Source organism: Furipterus horrens, unplaced genomic scaffold, assembly GCF_987537825.1.
Source record: "Furipterus horrens unplaced genomic scaffold, mFurHor1.1.pri manual_scaffold_10, whole genome shotgun sequence".
In the NCBI taxonomy this organism is placed as follows: Eukaryota; Metazoa; Chordata; class Mammalia; order Chiroptera; family Furipteridae; genus Furipterus; species Furipterus horrens.
In genome coordinates, this window is record NW_028327180.1 from 66,082,271 (window position 1) to 66,106,952 (window position 24,682).

The 24,682-nt window shown below is 38.3% G+C and overlaps 1 protein-coding gene across 2 annotated transcripts in view; it reads right to left on the reverse strand.

Moving 5' to 3' along the window:
* The window catches only part of FNIP1 (folliculin interacting protein 1), a 134,966-nt gene that overhangs the window by 47,348 nt on the left and 62,936 nt on the right, over positions 1-24,682 (reverse strand). For both annotated transcript variants that reach the window (XM_090288012.1, XM_090288011.1), the window contains exons 3-6: positions 20,096-20,230; positions 15,718-15,818; positions 15,387-15,461; positions 4,549-4,640 (exon numbers count right to left, since the gene is read on the reverse strand). In XM_090288012.1, the coding sequence (XP_090144138.1) occupies positions 4,549-4,640; positions 15,387-15,461; positions 15,718-15,818; positions 20,096-20,230 (403 nt within the window). The remainder of the gene's footprint in view (positions 1-4,548; positions 4,641-15,386; positions 15,462-15,717; positions 15,819-20,095; positions 20,231-24,682) is intronic.

Here is a 24,682-nt window from a genome sequence, read left to right on the forward strand (position 1 = left end):
GTAATATAATGTTTTAAAATTATTATACATTCATTAGTTTTTATGTCACAGCAGCGACTACTGCAATACATCTATCTAACCAGTATAATGGATATCTTTACTTGGCCGTCCCACCACTACTCCTAATCCAACATGCCCACACCTGAAATCATCAATTACTGATCTCTTCTATTCCTCTCAGTGAATGACACCAATATCTACGCAATTACAGTCAGATGGCACAGTGCCACTCTTGACTTATTCCTCTTTTTTCTCATCTAATTACCAAGTCCAGTCCACTCCATTTCCCTAAATGAACCTCTCAATAACTCTCTAGCCTCAATGACCCAGTCCTACTTTAGGTCCCCATTACCTGTCACTTAGATTATCACAAACAGCCTTCTAATACAGGTCTTTTTTCAACCCCACTGGCTTTTTTGAATCCATTACCACTGCGATTAAAATATTCTTCTGCAGAGATAAATCTGAACTAAATATGGCATACCTCATTTTATTACACTTGGCAAATACTGTGCTTTTTACATATTAAAGGTCTGTGGCAGCCCTACATCAAGCAAGTCTATCAGCTTTTCCCAACAGCATTTGCTCATTTGTGTCTCTATGTCATATTTTGGTAATTCTCACAATATTTTAAACTTTTTCTATATTATTATATTTGCCATGGTGATCTGTGATCAGTCTGTGGTCTTTATGTTACTACTGTAACTGTTTCAGAGTACCATGAACCACATCCACATAAGGTGACAAACTTAATCGATAAATGTTGTATACGTTCTGACCGCTCCACCAATGGGCTATTCCCCCATCTCTCTCCCTCTCCTGAGATGCAACAATATTGAGATTAGGACAATAAATAACCTCACAGTGGCCTCTAAGTGTTCAAGTGAAAGGAAGAGTACACGTCTCCCATTTTAAATCAAAAGCTAGAAATGATTAAGCTGAGTGAGGAAGGCATGTTGAAAATGGAGAAAGGCTGAAAGCCTCTTGCACCAATTAGCCAAGTTGTGAATGCAAAGCCAAAGTTCCTAAAGGAAGTTAAAAGTGCTACTCCAGTGAATACACAAATGATAAGAAATCAAAACAGCCCATTGCTGATACGGAGAAAGTTTTGGTAGTCTGGATAGAAGGCCAAGCCAGCCACAACATTTCCATAAGCCAAAACCTAATCCAGAGCAAGGGCTTAACTCTCTTCAATTCTAGGAAGGTTGAGAGAGTGAGGAAGCTGCTGAAGAAAAGTTTGAAGCTAGTAGAGGTTGGGTCATGAGGATTAAGGAAAAAAGCCACATCCAGAACATGAAAGTGCATGGTTAAGCAATATTCAAAATATTACTGCTTATTGACAATGCATCTGGGCACCAAGGAGCTCTAATGGAAATGTAAAGTGACATTTATGTTGTTTTCATGCCTGCTAGATAACAACAATTCTGCAGCCCATGGACCATCAAGGAGTAATTTCAACTTTCAAGTCTTATTATTTAAAAAATGTTTCATAAGGCTGTAATTGTCATGGATAGTGATTCCTATGATGGACCTGAGCAAAGTAAATTGAAAACTTTCTGGAAAGGACTCGCCATTCTAGATACCAGTAAGAACATTCACAATTCGCAGGAAGAGATAAAAATATCAATATTAATAGGAGTTTGGCAGACACTGACTCCAACCTTCATGGATGACTTTGAGGGGTTCAAGGCTTCAGTGGAGAAAGTAACTGAAGATGTGAAAACCTAAAGAAAACCAGAATTAGAGGTGGGCCCTGAAGCTACAACTGAATTGCTGCAATCTCATGATAATATTCTAATGAACAAGGAGTTGCTTCTTGTGGGTGAGGAAACAAAGTGGTTTCTTTGGATGGAATCTACTCCTGGTGAAGATGCTGTGAAGGTTGTTGAAATGACAACAAGGTATTTAGAACAGTATGTGAACTTAGTTGATGAAGCCACAGCAGGGTTTGGAAAGAATGACTTCAATAGAAAGTAGTTCTACTGTGGGTAAAATGCTATCAAATAGCATCGAATGCTACAGAGAAATCATTCATGAAAGGAAGAGTCAACTGATGTAGCAAACTTCATTGTTTTCTTAAGAACTTGCTACCACCACCCAGCCTTCAGCAACCAGCACCCTATTCAGTCAGTAGTCATCAACATCGAGGTAGGACCCACCACCAGAAAAAAAGATTATGTTTCCTCAGGGTTCGGCTGATGGTTAGCATTTTTTAGCAATAAACTATTTTTAAATTAACATATGTACATTGTTTTATTACACATAATGCTATTATGCACTTAATAGACTATAGTGTAGTGTAAACATAACTTTTATATGCAGTGGGAAACAAAAAAACTTTGTGTCACTCAGGTTATTGAGATATATTCTTTATGTGGTGGTCTGAAGCCATATCCGCAATATCACAGAGGTATGCCTATATTCTGAAAACTCCTCTGTGGTGGCCTTAGGAATGCACCACAAAGATCTCCGACTACAAGGACTGTAATTGACAAAGTATGCTAGCTGCTGTATTCTGAAATCCATAGCCACATTTGTGCAAGTGGGTCTATTCTGATAACAAACTTTTTGAATGGCCTTACCAGAGCATCCTTAAACTGTATGGCAGGCTGGACACTTCCACACAACTTTCTATTCCTCTCTCTTACTTGGGTTCAGACTTGTATCACAATCCAAGGGCTTTCTTGACCATTTCCAGCTCCCTCCTCATTTTCTCTCACAGAGTCATTTCCCCTAATAAAATCCTTGCATGTTTAATCCTGTCCTGGCACTTGTTAAAAAACAGGTGGAGGATCCAACTAACACACCCTCACTGGTACCCAAGGCTCAAAGCCCAAGTCCAAATTCCTCAGTATGGCCCACAGTGCCCTTCGTGATTTGGCTCTTGCTCACTTCTTTCTTTTTACTTCCTTTTCCTGTTCTGTACTCCATCCACACTGATTTATTCACATTCTTCTCATGCTCTATGATCTCTTGCCCTTAGGACTGTGCACATGCTACTGCTTTTTCTAAGAACATTTATTTCCCCAACTATTAGAATAATCCTTCAAACTTAATGCCTCACTTCTTCAAGAAAGCCTTCCAACTCTTCATAATTGAATTACCAGTAGTTAATCCTCCTCTTTTTTATCACACCACATGTCCAAGAATTAACTATAGGGCACTATAATTGTAGTACTATTTACCTGACTCCCACTAACTATAAATCTACTGAGGTAGAAACTGTGTCTAGTTTACTACTGTAACCTCAGGGCCGAGCAGAGTGCTTAGAATGTAGTAAGTGTTTGATAAGTATTTGTTGATTAATTGGGAATTTGAAGAAAATAAATAGTGCTCAAATATTCTTGATTCACAACAGAATGTACAAATAAAAAGCTGTTCATTTTTTAAAGTCTATACTATTTAGATAAGTTAACTTTCTATTCTATATTAAAATAAAGAAGGTAAGTACATCTATAGTATAATTATCTTTGTAAGTTAATTTGTATTAGTAAAATAAATATTATAGTTTTAATAAGCCCCTGAGCTCTGCAAAGTGTCAAATTATAAAGGAAAAAGATTCATTTGTTTCCTGTCACATCTTTGCTTTGTTAAAGCCAATGAAATTATTAGTCAGGTTAAGAAAAAAGCAGAACTTATATTTTTCTACAAAATATACACACTTTCTAAAGTACATGCCTCTCACTATAACTAGCCCACAGTGGGTGTTTAATAAATGACTGTGCATTTGAATGAACATGAATTATAAAAAAACAAGTGAATGTTACACTGTTCAAGTTGGAAGAAGAAACTGTTTTCTAGTAATTCATATATCTAATGCATATTTATTTAAATTAATTACAAATAAAAATTCTCACTAACCAAGGAATGAGAGAAATAGTCATGCTATACTAACTGCTGTCTGCTCTAACATACTCAGTTCTCTATGCACTGGAAATATGGTAAGCAGTAATTCAGTTAAGCCTTCTAGGATAAAACAAATGATGAAAAATGTCAGAAAAAGTCTGTCACTTTAAATATTGAACTTACTTGATTACAACAATCAACTAACCAAATTACTAAATAAGTTGTTATTCTAATAAATCTTCTAAGGAGAATGATATGTTAATATCTTCTCATCTGAATTACAGGTCAAAATTAAGCACCATTTCAAAATTACTTTTATTATTAGGAAAGAGAGAAGGAAGAAAGTGTAATTAATACCAGTATTCTTCAGCTGAAACATTCAAGTGAGCTAGTAAGGGCTTTTTATATCAATAACAATGCCTTTAAAAGATGCATCAAAGTTAAAAACAAAAACAAATTTGACAGATATTCAGCAGTTCTCTTTTTTCAGATACTAAATAAACAATATGCTCAAATATATGAAAATTATGTTTTTCAAATAATACAGATGTTATATATACTTAAGAATATAAAAGCCTTTTCTACTTCTAGTATTTGAAACTCATTGGTCTTATAAAAGATCTACATTATTAAGAAAGAACTGCAAACCCCTATTATACTGTTAACATTTTTAAAACGTATAAAACCAAAGAAACCATTTACCTATATTTCCAAGTAGTCCATTAATAACTGTGTTACTATCAGCCTTTAATGTACTGTTATCCTGATTGATGAATTCAAGACTGTCTTGCAGCCTAAAGGGGAGAAGAAAAAATAAATTCCAAATTCATATTATGCTCTTAATGTTCATTCTTTGCACACCCAATGAAATTTTAAGTGCATAACAGTTTTTTTTAATTTCCCTAATAGTACTATAAACTAAATACTAATTTAAATCAGTCTGAGGGCTAAACCAGCCTGCTGCCTGCTTTTGTGAATGAAGTTTTACTGGAACACAGCCACATCCACTCATTGATGCATTGCACACGGCTGTTTCAGTGCTACATCTGAAGAGCTGAGAAACTACAAAAACCAAAAATATTTACTATCCAAATTTTTAAAGAAAATAATTAGTAACCCTGATTTAAATGATAAACTTTCCCTTCACATTTTGGCCCTGAAAATATTTTCTAAACTTTAGGCAGGCAAAAAAGGAAAAGATAAAAAAGAACCAAGCAAATATCCAAAAAAGTATCTCTAGTCCACACATTATAAATGACCTATATTACTTTTGTTAGTAATTTTTAAATAGCAGAAATAAAATATCTTTATGCATACAGTCCAACATATCCCTTCCTTGCGATTTTAATACATATCAATTAGAACTTAGAAAAGATGAAGAAACTGAAGGGATCAGAGCTAAACGTCAGTCATTCCAATGTAGAACATCTAATTTTTACTTTAGCATTAAACTCTTAAAAACCATTACTTTTGGTGTCAATATTTTTAAGTGTTCACTACAGTGTAAAAAACATCACTCCTTTTCCTTCCTAAAAGTTAAAAAAGAGCTACAGGTATTACAACTTCAGCTAATAAAACCCCTCAAAAGATTTTTTTTAAAAACACTGACAATGAAGAGAAGCATTTGAGAATTTTTCTAATTTTCTTTTTTTAAGTATATTTTATTAATTATGTTGTTCCAGTAGTCCCAAATTTTTTGCCCTTTACTCCCCTCCACCCAGTACCCCTCTTCACTCCAGCAATACCATCCCACTTAGTTCATGACCATGGGTCGTGCATATAAGTTCTCTGGCTTCACCCTTTCCTATATTATTCTTAACTTCCCATTGTCTATTCTGTACCAACCAATTACTCTTCTTAATCCCTGCACTATTTCCCAATTTCTTCCCTTTCACCCTCCCAGCTGATAACCCTCCAAATGGTCCCCATACCTATGATTTTGTTCCTATTCTGGTTTGTTTAGTTGGATTTTGTTTTCATTTTTCAGATTCAGTTGTTGAGGTTGTGAGTTTGTTGCCATTTTAATGTTCATAGTTTTGATCTTTTTCTTAAATAAGCCCCTTTAACATTTCACATAATAATGGCTTGGTAATGATGAACTCCTATAGCTTTACCTTGTCTGGGAAGCACTTTATCTGCCCTTCCATTCTAAATAATCACTTTGCTGGATAGAGTTGTCTTGGTTTTAGGTTCTTGCTTTTCATTACTTTGATACTTCTTGCCAGTCCCTTCTTGCCTGCAAAGTTTCTTTTGAGAAATCAACTGACAGTCTTATAGGCAACCCTTTGTAGGTAACTCTCTGCTTTTCTCTTGCTGCTTTTAAGATTCTCTCTTTATCTTAAATCTTTGGCATTTTAATTTTGATTTGTCTTAGTATGGTCCTCTTTGGGTCTAGCTTGTTTGGGACTCTCTGTGCTTCCTGGACTTGTATGTCTATTTCCTTCACCAAATTTAAGATGTTTTCCTTCATTATTTTTTCACATAAGCTTTCGATTTCTTGCTCTTCCTCTCCTCCTCCTGGCACCCCTATGATTCAGATGTTGGCACCTTTAAAGTTGTCCCAGAGGTTCCTAAACCTCTCCTCATTTTTTACAATTCTTGTTTCCTCATTCTGTACTGACTAGCCATTTCTTTCTTCCTTTTGCTCCAAATCATTGATTTGAACCCCAGTGTCCTTCCCTTCACCATTGGTTTTGTGTAGATTTTCCTTTGTTTCATTTAGCACAGCCTTTACTTCTTCCCTTATGCGTTTGCCATACTTAAGCATATCTGTCAAGTCTGTGAGCATCTTTATCACCAGTGTTTTGAACTCTGTGTCTGTTAGGCTGGCTATCTCCTCATCTGTTAGGTTGGCTATGTCCTCATCGCTTAGTTCTCCCACTGAAACCATGATCTGTTCCCCCTTTTGGGTCATACTTCTCTGTCTCCTCATTTTGACAAGCTCCTGTGTTTGTTTACCTCTGTGTCTTAGGTAGAGCTGTTGCACCTGTTAGGTTGTAAGGGGCATCGTCGGCAGCCGTCCGTCTCGAGAGACAATGATGTAGCTTCTTAAGAGTCTATCTGCACCGCCAAGAATGGCTGTGCAGTCCGACTCCGGAGTGACACGGTATCTGTCTCCTCCCGTGTTGAATCGACATCTTGCGATGACGCTGGAGTGTCCTCTCCAGTGAAGCTGAAGCTACAGAGCCTGGGCAGGGTGATATGGAGGGTCTGCTGTTGCCCATGCAGCAGACCCCCCCTCTCTTCGCAGCTGAAGGGTCCAAGGGAAAGACGGAGTCGATACAGCTTGGCTTCAGGTGCGCCGCAGGAGTTGCCGGTGTTGACTACAACGTCAAACCGCCTTAGGGACTCCGGCTCCGGATTTTCTGTCGGGGTTTACTCCCTTAGCCTTTCCCCTGAAGAGGTATGCCGCAAGGCAGCGGAGGTTTTTTGGAGTCAGAGTTTTCCTTCTCTGATGTGCCCTGACTGGAAGATCGAACCAGCGACACTTAGCTCGCAGGCCGACGCTCAATCCACTGAGCCAAACCAGCCAGGGACAGCCAAACCAGCCAGGGACATAGCCTTAGGTATTCGTCAGTACAGGTGACCGGTTTCACCACGCTGTGGCACTATATGTGGGGGAGGGGTCTGAGAGGAAACAATGCCACTTGCTCAGCACTTGCCCCTTTTCCAGGCACTTCTCCCATTTGTGTATGAGACTGGCACCTCTAGCTGCTGCCCTGGCCGTCGTTCCTAGAGTGGGTGGGTCTGTGGACATTCTAGGACCGTGGGAGACCTTTAAACAAGGGGGCTCTGCTGAGAGATCGGCAGTTTCTTCCTCTGCCACAACCCCCACTGGTTTGCACAGTCAGAAGCAATGAGACTCTATTTTCCCCGGTGCTGGGACTGTGAACTGCGTGGTCTGGCCTAGTGTTGGGAGCACGCTGTAGGTCTCTCTCCCCACTTTTTAGAACATGTAACTGTGCTTTCTGCCAGCCTGCTGCTGCTGCCACCAGACCATGTCCTCTCTGCCCCATCTCCGACCCTCCCACCTGTCTGGATGACTATTTCTTCTTTATATTTTTGTTTGTTGGACTTCCAGGCAGCTCAATTTTCTGGAACTTCTGGTTGTCTCTAGCTTTGAGGTAGTTGTATTCCTTCTTAGTTGTGGAGGGAGACACAACATATATGTCTAGGCCTCCATCTTGGCCAGAAGTCCCTTTTTCCCTAGATCATATTTCTCTCTCCTACTGCTTTTGACTTTCAATGCCCCCATGGTTTCTGATTTGGAATCTGCAGAACCCCTCTCTGGAGTCCACCATGACCTCATCCTAGCCCCAGTCCTTCATTTATTAGGTACTGGCATGTAGCCCATTATCCTGACATCAGGACTGACCCTGTTTCAGCTCACTAATCTAATATTGGCAATGACAACTTTTAATATTTCTATGCCCCACTATATGGCTGACCTAGGCCACTGCTAATTGCAGGGTTAATTCTGCCGGGGATTTAAAAACTGAAGAACACAACCTATAGTAGCTAACTCAGCATGACACTACAAAGTGGAAAATCACCATGTCAACCTAACATGGAAATGCATTCAACATTTTACTTACAGATGCAGCTTCTAGCAAATTAGAGAAAGAGAAACCACATTTCCTTTTCTTCAACTAAACTCAAATGAGGAAGCAATCTGGCCTCCATACACAGAGGCGATATGGATTTAAAAAAAAAAATGAAATAAGATCCAACAATAAGCTACGGGCAAGAGATTCACTTCGGATTGAAGGACACACATAGGCACAACATGATGGAGTAGAAAAAGATATTCCATACAAATGGAAATTCAAAGAGAGGAGGGGTAGCTATATTTATATCAGACAAAATAGCCTTAAGCCAAAAATGGTAACAAGAGACGAAGATAGTCATATAAGAAGGAGGGGGGGGGTCAATCCATCACAAAGATGTATCAATCTAAATATATGTATATATGCTCAACATCAGAGTACCTAAACATATTAGGCAAATACTATCATATCCAAAGGAAGAAATACACAACAATGCAATAGTAGAGGGCATTAGTAACTTACTTTCAACAACGGACAGATCATCCACACAGAAAACCTACAAAGACACATAGGACTTGAACCATGCTTTAAACCAAATGTTACTAACAGATATATACAAAACATTCCAACCAACAGCAGCAGAAAACACATTCTTCTCAAGTAGACATGAAAAACTCTCCAGGACAGATTATATGATAAGTCACAAAACAAGTCTCAGCAAATTTAAGAAGATAGAAATCACACAAAGTATCTTTTCTGACCACAATAATATGAAAACTGGAAATCAAAACAGTAGAAAATCTGGAAAATTCACAAGTATGTGAGGATTAAAGAATAAGCTCCTAAACAACCAATGTGTCAAGGAAGAAATAAAAAGGACTATCAATAAGTATCACGAAACAAATGAATATAGAAGCACAGCATAGCAAGACATATGGGATGATGCAAAAGCAGTTCTAAAAGAGAAGTTTATGGCAAAAAGTGCCTATATTAAAAAGCAATACAGTTTTTAAATAATCAATCTCATTTTATACCTCAAGGAACTAGAAAAATAACAAACTAAATCCAAAGTTATCAAAAGTAAGGAAATATAGTAAGTACTTACTTAATACTGATAAGTTCTGCAACTTTAGACGAAATGATGTATAATGAAAACCAATTTTACCACAGGCTGATGGATATAAACAAAGATAAGGTTCCTACAGCATCTCATCAATGTTATAATAAAACATCAAACAAAATGATGTTACATGAGGGCCTGCTGTTAAGAAAAATTAGAGAGGAAATAAATAAAATAGAAACCAGAAAAGATCAGTAAAACTAAAAGCTGGTTTTCTGAAGATATACACAAAGCTGACAAATCTTTAGCTAGACTAACTCAGAAAAAAAGACAGAGATCTCAAATAAATAAAATCAGAAATGAAAGAGAAGAAATTAAAACTGATCCCATACAAGTAAAAAGGATCATGAGAGACTACTATGAACAATTCGTCGGCAGCCGTCCGTCTCGAGAGACGATGGTGTAGCTTCTTAAGAGTCTATCTGCACCGCCGAGAATGGCTGTGCAGTCCGACTCGGGAGTGACACGGTATCTGTCTCCTCCCGTGTTGAATCGACATCTTGCGATGACGCTGAAGCTACAGAGCCTGGGCAGGGTGATATGGAGGGCCAGCTGTTGCCCATGCAGCAGACCCCCCCTCTCTTCGCAGCTGAAGGATCCAAGGGAAAGACGGAGTCAATACAGCTTGGCTTCAGGTGTGCCGCAGGAGTTGCCGGTGTTGACTACAACGTCAAACCGCCTTAGGGACTCCGGCTCCGGATTTTCTGTCGGGGTTTACTCCCTTAGCCTTTCCCCTGAAGAGGTATGCCGCAAGGCAGCGGAGGTTTTTTGGAGTCAGAGTTTTCCTTCTCTGATGTACCCTGACTGGAAGATCGAACCAGCGACACTTAGCTCGCAGGCCGACGCTCAATCCACTGAGCTGAACCAGCCAGGGCCATATGAACAATTATATGCCAACAAACTGGATAATCCAGAAGAAACAAATAAAGTCCTAGAAATACACAATCACTAAGACTTGATCATAAAGAAACAGAAAATGTATTGCCCAATAATGAGGAAGGAGATGAATTGGTAATCAAAAACCTCCCAACAGAGAAAAGTCCAGAACCAGATGGTTTCACTGGTAAATTCCACCAAACATTTAAAGAAGAATTAATGTCAATCCTCGAACTTCCAAAAACCAAAGAGAAAACACTCCCAAACTCATGAGGCCAGAATTACGCTGACACCAAAGCCAGATAAGGACACTACAAGACCAATATCCCTGATGAATATAGATGCAAAAATTCTCAACAAAATTTTAGCAAACTGAATTCAACAGTACATTAAATGATCATTGAAATGTGATCAAGTGAAATTTATCCCTGGGATGCAAGAATGAATCAACAAATGCAAAGCAGTAAATGAGATACACCACATTAACAGAATGAAAGAGGAAAATCATAGGATCATCACAACTGGGGCAGAAAAAGCATTTGACAAAATACATCTTTTCATGGGGAGAAAAAAAAAAAAACCTTAACAAAGACAGTAAAGAAGGAGCAAATTTCAACATGAAAAAGGCCATGTGTGACAAACCCAAAGCCAACATCATACTCAATGGTGAAAAATTGAAAGCTTTTCACCTAGGATCGTGAACAAGGCAAGGATATGCCTACTCCCATCACCCCTATTCAGTACAGTACTAGAAGTACTATCTATCCAGAACAATCAGGCAAGGAAAAAAGCAAAAAGTAACCAAAGAGGAAAAAATGAACAAAATTGTTTGAATAAGATATGATCTAATATATACAAAAAATTCTAAAGACTAGACCAAAAAACTGCTAGAACTAATGAACTCAGTAAAGTTGCAAGATACAAAATCAACATACAGAAAACAGTTGTGTTTTTAATACACTAACAACACTCTGCATCAAAAACAACACAATAGTATGAAAAACAACCAAATTCCTAGAAATTTAACCAAGTAGGTAAAAGATCTCTATTCTGAAAACTAAAAGCCTTTGATGAAAGAAACTGAAGAAGACAAAAACAAACCCATAGGCATCCCACTTCCTAATTTCAGACTAGACTACAAAGCTATAGTAATCAAAACAGTATGATTCTGATATAAAAAGAGAGACCTACAGAACAATGGAACGGAATAAAGAGCCTAAAAAACCCCCACATATACAGCGTGGGTCAAAAGTAGGTTTACAGTTGTGAGTATGCAAAAGTTTATTCTTGAATTATTATTTATTAATTATAGTATTATTTTCCATATGAACAACTGTAAACCTATCTTTGCCTCACCCTGTATGGTCAACTACTATTTCATTAGGGCCTTCCGGTCAAGATGGAGGCGTAGACAGACATGCTGCGTCTCCCTCCACAACTAAGAAGGAATACAACTACCTCAAAACTAGAGACAACCAGAAGTTCCAGAAAATAATGGAAGTCCAACATATGAAGTTATAAAGAAGTGGTGCTCATCCGGACAGGTAGGAGGGGCAAAGCCGGGGAGAAGAGTTCAAGCTGTGCTGTCTGCAACAGCAGCAGTGATGGAGGCAGGACAGCGGTAAGCACAGACACCTGTATTTAGGGGGAAGTGAGAAGCGCCTGGGGAGCACCCCTGGCTGCAGACCAGATGTGTCAGCTTGCAATTCCAAAGCTGGGGAAGGTAGACCTCCATTGCCTTGAATAGTAAGGCCCAGGGGTGGGGGGGTGCAGAAGGAGTAGGAGGCTCCCGGTCTCTCAGTGGAGAGTGAATGGCAGGAAACCACCTTGGACATCCACCCCCGCAAAAAACACCACAGTGTGGTGAGACGGGTCGCCCGGCTGTGATGAGTGCACGGGGCTCTGCCTCCTATAGCATAGGAGATGTGACAGCCCTGCCCAGGAAGCAAAGGTAAACACAAAAGGCTCAGGATGGCGCAAATCATGATAGAGATCCCGGTGACGCAGCTGATCAAACAGCAAATATCTAATCTAACGAAGCAGCAGATAGGAAATCTTTCTGAGGCTCAGTTCAGAGCTTTGGTTTTAAAAATGCTTACAGACCTAACAGCAGATCTTAAACAAGACAGGGAAGGAATGAAGGCTAGTTCTGCTGAAATGAACAAAAACACATACGAAACTAATGGTGAGGGCAAGAAAACCAGGAATCAAATCAACAAATGAAAACACAGGAAAGGAACAAACAGTCAACCAGTGCAGAAAGAGGAAGCGAGAAGTGAGGAAGAAGAGGAGAGGTTCAGAAACTTATCGGACAGCTATAAGCGGGCCAACATCCGAATCATAGGGCTGCCAGAAGGTGAAGAAGAAGAACTAGAAATTGAAAAATTTTGTGAAAAGATAATGAAGCAGAACCTCCCTAACTTGGGAAAGAAAATAGACTTACAGGTCCAGGAAGCACAGAGAGTTCCAAAAACACTGGACCCAGGGAAAACCACACCAAGACACATTACAATCAAAATGGCAAAAATTAAGGATAAAGAGAGAATCTTAAAAGCAGCAAGAGAGAAGAAGAGAATTACATACAAAGGGGTCCCAATAAGACTATCAGCTGATTTCTCAAAAGAAACTCTGCAGGCAAGAAGGGAATGGCAAGAAATATTCAAAGTAATGAAAAGCAAAAACCTACAACCACAATTACTCTATCCAGCGAAACTGTCATTTAGAATAGAAGGGCAGAGAAAGTGCTTCCAGGACAAAGTAAAACTGAAGGAGTTCATCAGATCCAAACCACTGTTATATGAAATGTAAAAGGGACTTGTTTAGAAGGAGGATCAAAACTATGAACATTTAAATGAAAACTGTATCACAACAACCAACAACAGAAGCTAGGGAATTGAAACAAAGTCAGACTAAGTAGGCAACAAGAGTGGGGAAAGAATTATAGGTATGGGGAACATTTTGGGGGGAGGTCAGCGGGGAGGGGGAAGGGGGAAAAGGGAGGGAGATGGTGTAAGCATTAAGAAGCATAGTAGGAGGGAGTGGAGTAGATAGGAAGATGTTGAGAAGAACTATATGCACAACCAATGGGCATAGACTAAGGAGGGGACAACTTGAGGGAGGGGGGTCACTGGGTGGAGGGGAACAAAGTGAAAAGAAATTGGGACAACTGTAATAGCATAAACAATAAAGCATATTAAAAAATATATATTTCATTAGGGAGCCAGGAATACTAAGTGATGAAAGGTGAGTCTGGACAACCATATGTTGAAGAATGAAATTGAAACCCTATCATATACCACTCACAAAAATGAACACAAAATAGAGAAAAAAATAACATAATATCCCAAACCTGGAAACTCCTAGAAGAAACCATAGGGAAAATACTCCTTGACACAGGTCTCAACAGCAACTTTCTGAATGTGACACCAAAAGCACAAGCAACAAAAGCAAACTACAATAAGATATCAATTCACACCTGTTGGACTGGCATCATCAAAATGACAAGAGGTACCAAGTGCTGGCAAGGACATGAAGAATTCCAATGCACTGCTGGTAGGAATGCAAGTTGATACAACTACCATAGAAATGGTATGACAGTTCCTCAAAAAATTAAAATTATAACTAGCATGATACAGCAATCCCACTCTGTGTGTACAGCAAAAACATGAAAAGAGAATACCAGATGGATACCTGCAACTCCCATGTTCATTGCAGCATTATTTTCTAATTGAATTTGTTGGGTAATATTGGTTAATAATTTTCATTGTACATCATATGTATACTCACCACCCAAGTTCCAGTTTCCTTCCATCACTACATATTTATCCCCTTTACTCTCTTCATCTTCCCCGCACACCTCCTTTCTCTCTGGCAACCACCATACTATTGTCTGTGGCTATGAGTTTTTTGCTTTCTGTTTTATATAACACATGTGGATGAAATCATATGGCTTTTGTCCTTTTCTGTCTGATTTATTTCACTTCGTATGAAGCTCTCAAGATCTGTCCATGTTGTCACAAATGACAATATTTCATAATGTTTTATAGCTAAGTAGTATTCCACTGTATGTACAGAGTGGAGCAAAAGCAGACTTACAGTTGTGAGTACACAAAACACAGTCATATTACTTTCCATATGAACAACTGTAAACCTACTTTTGCCCCACCCTATATGTACATCTTCTTTAACCAATCATCTTTCAAAGGACACTTACGTTGTTTCCACGGTTAAGCTACTGTGAATAATGCTCACTGTAACATTACGAACAACAACCAATACAGATACAACCTAAGTATCTATTAACAATTGAATGAATAAAAAAGATGTCTTTCACACACGCACACATATAACACAGCCATGAGAAGAAAATCCTGTCATTTACAATAACCTGAATGAACTTCGATGGCATTATGCTAAGTGAAATAAATCAGACAAAAAAAGACAAATACTATATGATAGCACTTACAAGTGGAAAATAAAGGAACCAAACTCAGAGAAACAGAGAACAGAGTCATGGTTACCAGGAGCACAGGGTGAGGGAAGTGGTAAGCTAATGTTCATAGAGTGCAAACTTCAGTTATCAGATTAACAAGTTCTGGGGATCTAACAAATAGCATGCAGATTATACCTAATGATACGATATTATATACTTAGAAGATGCCACAAGAGTAAATTTTAAATGTCCTTACCACCAGAAAAAGAAGAAAAAAAAAAAGGCAAGTATGTGATAGGATGAAGGTGTTAGCTAGTGCTATGATGGTAGTAACCATTTTGCAACATATAAATGTATCAAATCAACAGGCTGTATATCTTAAATTCACAATGTTGTATGTCCATTATTGCTCAATAAAGCTGGGGGACGGGTCTTATTTCCACAAACTTTCAAAGTTAAGGGATGGGAGGAAATTTGAATTTAAGTTGCAATCCTGAGAGCACTCTGTTTTCATATTTTGCACATCTTAAGTAATTAATTTCTCCCTGCTTCCATAACCACTTACGTATTGAGACTCCCACAGATGCTGCTGCCAGTCCGTGCAGTAAAAACTTTGCTAAGCATAAGTTGTGGAGGGGATCTATGAGAAAAAAAGAGAGAGAAATCAAAACTAAAACACAAGAATCTTTTCAAGTTATTATACATAAAAATGTTTAACTCAGAGATTTCACAGCAGTCATGACAGCCATGAAACAGCTTTAAACCCACAGAACATCTAAGATTGAGCAATCTGACATGCTCAATCTGATGGACACTTTATGAAATTACCTTATCTTTAAAAATATTAACTATTCTAAATGGGTTCATTAAGGAAAAACAATCAGAAAACCCCTTACCGGATTTGATGAATTTTTAAGGTGGACCCTTTGTAGCTCATCGCTACTGAACCAAACATCATCTCTCCAAGCATATTGGCATCAGAAGAGCACCGAGAACCCTAAGAAATAACCATGACATTAATAAGATTGTAGAATTTAAAATCCTATGGCTATTTCAAATATTTTTATTAAAAATTCCTTTGCTCTAATTATTGAACATAATGGTTTTTAAAAGTGATTGTACACTGTTCTGCAGCTGGCTCTTCTTCACTTCACAATGTCTTATAGATCTAACCATGTTGTTACACATCGATTTCTTTTAAGAGCTGCCCAGCATTTTACTATATGAAAATAACAGTTTGTCTAGCAAGCTCCCTTTACAAATGGGTACTTAGTTCACTTCTAGGTTTTTGCTATTACAAATAATGCTCAAATGAGCATTATTAACTACATCATATGCATATGCAATGTTTCTCTAGGACAGATAATAAGAAACAGAATTCACAGAACTTATAAAATAATTTCTACCACTCTCTTGTGCAAAATAGGAGTAATGTGGATATATTTTGTATTAAAAAAAAAAACTTATTTGAAACATTATAATGCCTTGTTTTCAAAGAATTGATCAAGGTGGGGTGCCGGGAGGTAGAAGAAGGTAAAGGGGGGATATATGGTGATGGAAACTTGAATTAGGATGTTAAGTACATAGTACAATATACAGATGAACTGTATACCTGAATCCTATATATTAACAAAAGTCATCCCAACAAATTCAATAAAATGCTAAAAAAAGAAAGAAAAACAAAAAGAAAGAACTGATCAAAAAGTTACTCCTTTCTATTATTCCTTAACTGTCTTCATGGGAGTCAAAAAAGGTTAAAATTGAACTCATCAATTTGGTTACTATTTAGTCACTGTGTTAACTATCACAGATTATCTACCAAATATCTTATTCCTTATAGTTTGAAGCCCTATTTGTTTCAGGGCAGCAATGTGCCTACCTGAGAAAAACTACATTACAGAGCTACCTTTATAAATAGAAGATTTAAGGTTGGTTTCTATATTCAAAGGGTTAAACTAATGGCTAGAATAGCAGGTTTCAGAACTATCCACTTATATGCATTCAACACAGGACTAGTCAATGAGACATAAATGGAAGTTGCTGGAGATGAAGACGCCATATTAGGACCATAAGGCAACAAGTACACATTAATTCTGTCTAGGCAGAGAGATAAGAAAGCCCTGGTTATCTTGAAGCCAGTATACCATACCTACCTCCATACCTCTTGTCATGTAAGGAAAATAATCCCTAATTTGCTTAAGTCACTGTTTTTGAGGGTGTCCCAAAACAATTCTTAGCTGATACAATTATACAGTAACACAATTGCTGAGGAAGATGACATTAATAACTAAGACAGTAAATGATGATTATTCACAAATTTCACTAAAACCATTCCAGTGTGGAAAATCAAGAATTTGAAATTTTTAAAAAGTTACTTAAAAGATTCTTCTGATGGTAACTATAAAGTGATAAGGACCCATATTTTATAAGTGGAGGTCAAGGAATACAACTGAATACAATTTTTCTTTTATAATGTGACTCTTTTGCTTATTTACTATCTTGGGTTTAAAAAAAATCTATAAACTGACATTTTTGTCACCTTTCTTTAAAAAAGACATTCTCAGGAAAGGGAGGCGGGGTGGGGGGGTAGGTTGGGGGCAGTGCGAAGTACACCCACTCCTGATAAAGTACACATCTCTACTTCTCATCTCTGGGAAAAAGTCCACACTGGCCACCTACTCTAGTGTCTGGGGGAAAAAGCAGGGAAGAAGCTGAAAGTGCTCGAGAAACATTTTCATTTGCATTGGGGGAAAAATGTTTCTGCATCTCTTGATGGAAAGGAATCTTTATAAGACCCAGGTTTACCACTTTTAGAAGCTACCTGCTTTGGGGACTCATGATCCCTTCCTACTGTCTTTAAAGAAAGCAGCACAGGGGACTTCTGGTCAATATGGAGGCATAGGTAGACACACTTCATTTCACCTCTTCACACAACCATAAAAAGGATCACAACTAACCTCAAAACAAAAAGCATCCAAAACTGCCAGAAATCGAACTGTATGGCCGTATAGAAATCTGGCAACCAAGGGTATAAAGAAGCCATATTCACCCAGACAGGTAGGAGGGGCAGAGACAGGGAGCTGGGGCAGAAGAAATGGTGTGGCAGTGGCAAGGCAGCACCTGCGGAGGGTGGAGCATGTGGTCCCACATTCATGTGCAGTGGATAAAAATCGGGAGGGACACCTTGAGAGTGAGCGATCCTAGGCCAGACTGTGCAGTCCAGGGTTCCAGCACTGGGCAAATAAAGCCTCATAACTTCTGGCTATAAAAACCAGTGAGGGTTGGGGCAGCTTAAGAGACTGCTGGAGAGACCATTTAAAGGGCCCACATGGTCCTAGAATGCACACAAACCCATGCACTCTAGGATGCACCACCAGGGCAACAGCTAGAAGGGTGCCAGGAAGGGAGTGAAGTAACCAAAAATAGGGCAAGCGCCAAGCAAGCCTCCCAGCAGCCAGGCAGCAGCATTGTCCCCCCTCCAGCCCCTCCCCCACACAGAGACCTATAAAGTGGTAAAGCAGGTTGCCATGCCCTGACAAATACCTAAGTCTCCACCCTATACAACTTTGTAGGTACACTAGACAGGGAGTCAAAGCAGTTCTACCTAGTACACAGAAACAAATACAGGGCTGCCAAATTGAGGAGAAAAAGAAATATGGCCCAAACGAAAGAACAGAACAAAACTCCAGAAAAAGAACTAAATGAAATGGAGATAGCCAACATATTAGATGCAGAGTTCAAAACACTGGTGATAAGAAGGCTCAGACTGTAGGGGCACCAAATATTCCCTGTAAAAAGTTTCAATATGTAAGTATGTAAGGGCTTTAAATGTTCTTTGTAAGAAGTAGCAAGGACTTGCTAAAAGGCCTTGGAAAAAGGAATGTAAGAAGGAGTGTTATAGCAATTAGTGATTTACAAGCTAAAAGCACCTCAGCCTCTATCACCTCCCATTTGCTTGCTTGTGTCTGGTTTATAACATTTGTGAAGGTTGTGCTTTGCAGAATGTCTAGCCCTTTGAAAATAAATTGCTTCACAGGGAGTTCGTCCCTGGCTGAAAAGCTATGCTGCCGCCGAAGATAACCTTAAAGCCTTGCAAATTTCTGTTCTTGTTACTGCCAAGACATTCCTGCAGTCCTACCCAGCCCCCTCTTCCTAAGGCTGTTTCCCGCCAAAGAAGAAACAAAGAGACTGCACCAGTATAAAAACCCAGCGTTTAGACTCCATTGTAGGTTGGAGCATGTTAGAGACCAGATCAGGGTCTGCCCAACTCCTGGCCATCATTAAAAATCCTTTGCTTAACTTTATACACCACTTCAGAGTGTTCAATCTCGCCTATGTAGCCGTAACAAGAGAACTCACTGAATATGGCAAAAGCATAAGGGAAGAAATGAAGGCTACACTAAGTGAAATAAAGAAAAATCCACAAAGAACCAACAATGAAGGTCCAGGAAGCACAGAGAGTTCCAAAAAAACTGGAACCAGGGAAAACCACACCAAGACACATTACAATCAAAATGTCAAAAATTAAGGATAAGGAGAGAATCTTAAAAGCAGCAACAGAGAAGAAGAGAATTACGTATAAAGGGGTCCCAATAAGACTATCAGCTGATTTCTCAAAAGAAACTCTGCAGGCAAGAAGGGAATGGCAAGAAATATTCAAAATAATGAAAAGCAAAAACCTACAACCACAATTACTCTATCCAGCGAAACTGTCATTCAGAATAGACAGGCAGAGAAAGTGCTTCCAGGACAAAGTAAAACTGAAGGAGTTCATCAGATCCAAACCACTGTTCTATGAAATGTAAAAGGGACTTGTTCAGGAGAAAGAGGATCAAACCTATGAACATTTAAATGAAAACTGTATCACAACATCCAACAACAGAAGCTAGGGAACCAAAACAAAGCCAAACTAAGTAGGCAATGAGAGTGGGAAAAGAATTATAGGTATGGGGAACATACTGAGGGGAGGTCAGCTGGAAAGGGAGAAGGGGGAAAGGGAGGGAGATGGTACAGGAATTAAGAAGCATAGTAGGAGGGAGTGGAGGAGATAGGAAGATGTTGAGAGGAGCTATATGCACAACTAATGGGCATGGACTAAGTGGGGGGGACACCTAGAGGGAGGAGAGTCACTGCGTGGAGAGGAACAAAGGGAAAAGAAATTGGGACAAGTGAAACAGCATTAATCAATAAAGTATATTTTTTAAAAATGAAAAAAGAAAACAAAAAAATATATTTATCAATGAATGGGTAAATAAATGACGTCAGTGTTCTTACCTGGTACTTAGGACACTGTTCTTTTACATCAGTAGATGAAGTAATAGAACTATCTAAAGAGGAAGAACTGTCTCCTCCAGGTTTCAGTTGGCAGCATTTCCCAAAGACTTTAACTTGAGCATCACTACAGAGTTTCTGAAATAGAGATATAATCCCCATTGATATTTTAACTGATTTTTAACCATACACAAATTTAATTACAGCATAAAAACCTTTGAAAAAATCAAGAATGAAATAATTAACAATACTTTAACCTTAATATAATGATTATTTGCACTTTATCATATTCTTTCAACAGTGTTTTCTGTTCTTCATCTCATAACCAAAATACTTGTGAAGACTATATTGTACTTTTCTCACCAACATTATGGGGCTTTTTCTATATTACTATGATCTACACAATGTTCATTACTGGTGACTTAACAAATACACTGCAGCACTTTTCCAATTATTTGGTCTCAAAACCCCTTTTTGCCTTTAAAAATTAATTGAGGGCTCCAAAAACTTTTTGTTTATGTGAATTATGTCTACTAATATTCTCCCATATTAGAAATTAAAAGTGAGAAATTTAAAAATACTTATTAATTCATTTAAATATAATACACCCACCACAAGTGAACATAGCAACATTTTCTAGAAAACAACTTCTGGGGAGAGCTGCAGGGGTGGAAGAAGACATGCAAATGAAAGTTTTATATTTTACTATTTGAGATCTGTCCTGAATAAGTCCAACCATTGTTAATATAAGGAGCACGGCTTGCATGACATCAATGTAACCTAGCAGCCAAGGAGAGTGGACTGGAATGCGCGCACACACTAACAATGATGACCTCACTGTACTAGTCAGTGGGGACAGTAGACACCATTGAGTGAGCATGTGTACTGTGTGGCTATTGCATTCAAAATGAATGAGCTAGTAGAGCAACAAATCTACATCAAATTTTGCATTAAGGTCAAACATTCCTCCGTGGAAACTATTCTCATGATTCAAAAGGCTGCAGCTACGGGCAACTGGTGATTGGCAGCTTCAGCACAACAATGCACCCATTCATGCATCACATCTTGTGCAAAGTTTTTTGGTAAAACATCAAATCACCCAGGTGACTCAGTCCCCCTACAGCCCAGATTTGGTGCTCTGCAACTTCTGGCTTTTTGCAAAACTAAAATCACCTTTGAAAAGGAAGAGATTTCAGACCATGATGAGATTCAGGAAAATACAATGGGGAAGCTGATGGTGATTGGGAGAAGTATGTGAGGTCCCAAAGTGCCTACTTTGAAGGGAACTGAGGTATCACTGTCCTGTGTACAATGTTTATTTTATCTTCTTCAATAAAAGTAAATGCCTCTATTTTTCATATTACATGGCTGGGTACCTTCTGGACAGACCTCATATGTACATACATAATAAATTTAATCTTTTGAAATAAAAATGTATTACACCAATTAAATTTTTAGTAAGAGCTAACCTTAGGACCAGAAGATTGTGCAGTCTAGTATGGGAAAAGAACGTATTTCTATTTTCCTTTAGTCCTTGTGCTCTCCTCTCCCTCCCCAACAGATCTTGAGCTTTCACTGCTCAAAACTACCAAAGTTGCAATCCACTAAGGTCTGTGATACTCCTCCTGAAGGCATTCCAGTGCTTTATCACTCTTCCATGAAACAAACCTCAGAAAGCTTTTCAGAGGAAGTAATGTGACTGACATCACAATTTTTGAAAGACCAAAGGCATTGTAAAAGAGAGCATCTTGTAATTCCAAATCATCTCTAACTAATGTAAAGAGAGAGTGTGATAAAGTAAAAACAAGGGCTTTCAAACAAAATAGACTGAATTTAAACCCTGACTCCTTAGTCAAGTTATTTGACTGCTCTAAGCCTTATCTGTTTAATGGGAAGAAAAACCCTACCTAATAGGAAAGTTATTTGTAACATTTCAAGGGGTATGTATGCATTTGCGTGTGTCTCTCATTATATACTTATACATAAAGAAATATATAAAGTGCCCTACACAGTACCTAAAACTAGCATGTGCTTACTGATTTATAGTTATAAATATTATTAGAAAAAAGTTCAAGTGGGGGCTAACATAATTGAATGCCTACTCTGGAGTCAGGAACTTCATTAGATATTTCTTTTATAATGTTTCATTTATATACTCACTTAAAATATTGGTATTTTCAGTATTGGCATTGTTGGCCACATCTTAATAACTTTAAGACTTATTGATCAATGACAACAAACTCACAACTATCAACAACAGAATCTAAAAATAAAACCAAAAACAAACTAAGCAAACAACCAGAATAGGAACAGAATCATAGGTACAGAGATCATTTGGAGGGTTATCAGCTGGTAGAGGGAAGGGGAGAAATGGGGAAATGGTGCAAGGACTAGGAAGCATAAAATAGACAGGGGAAGTTAAGAATAATATAGGAAAGGGTACAGCCAAAGAATTTATATGTACTACCTATTGACATGAACTAAGAGGGGTGGGATTGCTGGAGGAAAAGGGGGTACTGGGAGGAGGGGAGCAAAGGGAAATGAAATTAGGACAACTGTAACAACATATTCAATAAAATATACTTTAAAAAAAACTTATTGATCACCAACAAAATGCTAGGCCTTTAAGCATATTTTCTGTAATACTCAGTGTGGTAGATATTACAACTCCATTTTCTAATGAGAAACCTGAAGTCCAGAGAAGTTAAGTCACTTCACCAAAGTTACAAGAGCTAATAAACCTGTAATATATGTAGAATCAACATCCAGTTGGCCTGAAAGACCCACTACAGCAAATCACTAATTTATCTGTTAACAAAAGCATCTGAGTGCCACGTGTACCGAGCACTAGGGAACAAGGGTGAATAAAAGAGACACAGTCCTTTTCCTCATGGAACTAACAATCTAATTGGGAAGAGATGTTTAACAAATAATTAGATAAATATATAAAATGAGATATATACTTCAAATATGTTTTTAAAAAGTAATAATAGTGATATCAACTCAGCTAACTCATAGGTACTTACTTTCTGGTCAGGTACTATTTATTCTGTTTTACATATATTTTACTTTTATTCCTCACAACAACTCTACCAGGTAGGTACTATTATTATCCCCATTTTACAAATGAGAAGTCAAAGAACAGCGATGTTTAAATGAATTATCCAAGAGAGAGGACTTAATATAGTCAAAGGAGATCAAGGAAGTTCCTCCCTTGATCATTTACACTGTGACTACCAAAAAAAAAAAAAAAAAAAAAAAGCATAGGAGTTACAGTGAAAGAGGAAGATGGGTAGGGCCAGGAAGACATTCCATGCTGAGGGAACTGTATATTCAAGCTCTGAAACAAGAAGCAACTTGATTGAGGAAGAAAAAACAAACAAACATACATCTGTCCCAAACTGAAGCATAAAAAGCACACACAGAGGTATACATAAAAGCACACACACACGTGCACACACACATACACACTTGCACACACACTCTCAACCTTCTCCTACCAACTTCCCAGTCGCCTAATGTCTCCTCTCTCTACTTTGAAGTGATGGTTTTTTTGGAAACCAAGCAACTCTAGTGGAAGATGGGTTAGTGAGGAGACAGGGGGCAGTCAGCAACCTCAGATAGACATAGGCCTTCTAGGAGCACAACTGTAGGGCAAAAAGAGTTTGTTTTTTTTGTCTTACTTTTTAACTTTTATTCCTAAAGAAAATGATACAATATTTTTAATCCACAAACACTAACAACACCCTACTTAAGCATAACACAGGGGAACAATTTTTAACATAATTCTTGTTGAGTTCGATTTTTCAGCTGTTTTAGACTTAAATAGGCACGCTGATTTCAAAACTGCAGTTAGTTTTCTTCTAACACATCAAGTTTTTTCTGTACAACTTATCTTAATGCAACCATTCTAGGCTGGATCAAGACTGGATCCAGGGACGCACTAGTGCTCTCCTATTGGCTGAGAGCAAACCTCCCTTGAGTGGGGAGTGGAGGGGGACGACCTTGGAGACCAGCAATAGGTTCATTCTTGTCTAGGCTATTCAGTTGCACATGAGACAGTGTGGTGAGAGGTTGTGTGCTGCTCTATATAGTGAATTGTATTCCGAAGTGCGGTCCAAGTTCTTGTCTGTTTACAAGGAGTTAGCAGAATTTATTTTTTTATTTACATACGTACTTATTCCCTTTCCTTCAGATCGTATCTGCCTCTGCTACTTCTCATCGTAAGTGCCTAAACAACCCTGAATCGTTTTGTTATATCTGTGGCAGTTTCACCATTCCCAGTCAAAGGACAAACATCAGCGCATTTGTCAGGCAAGAATATTTTGCATATTTTAAAGTAAAACTTGGTGATCAAGATAAGTCTTGGGCCCCTCACAAGGTGTGCAAGCAGTGTGTCGAGAGTTTACAGATGTGGACGAAGGGAACACGTGATCAACTGTTATTTGGTATACCTATGGTTTGGCGAGAGCCTAGAGATCATTCAAGCGACTGTTACTTTTGTATAGTGAAAACGTCAGGATAGAACAAGAAAAATAATGTAAAACGGAGTATCCTAGTCTACCATCAGCTATACACCCAGTGCCTCAT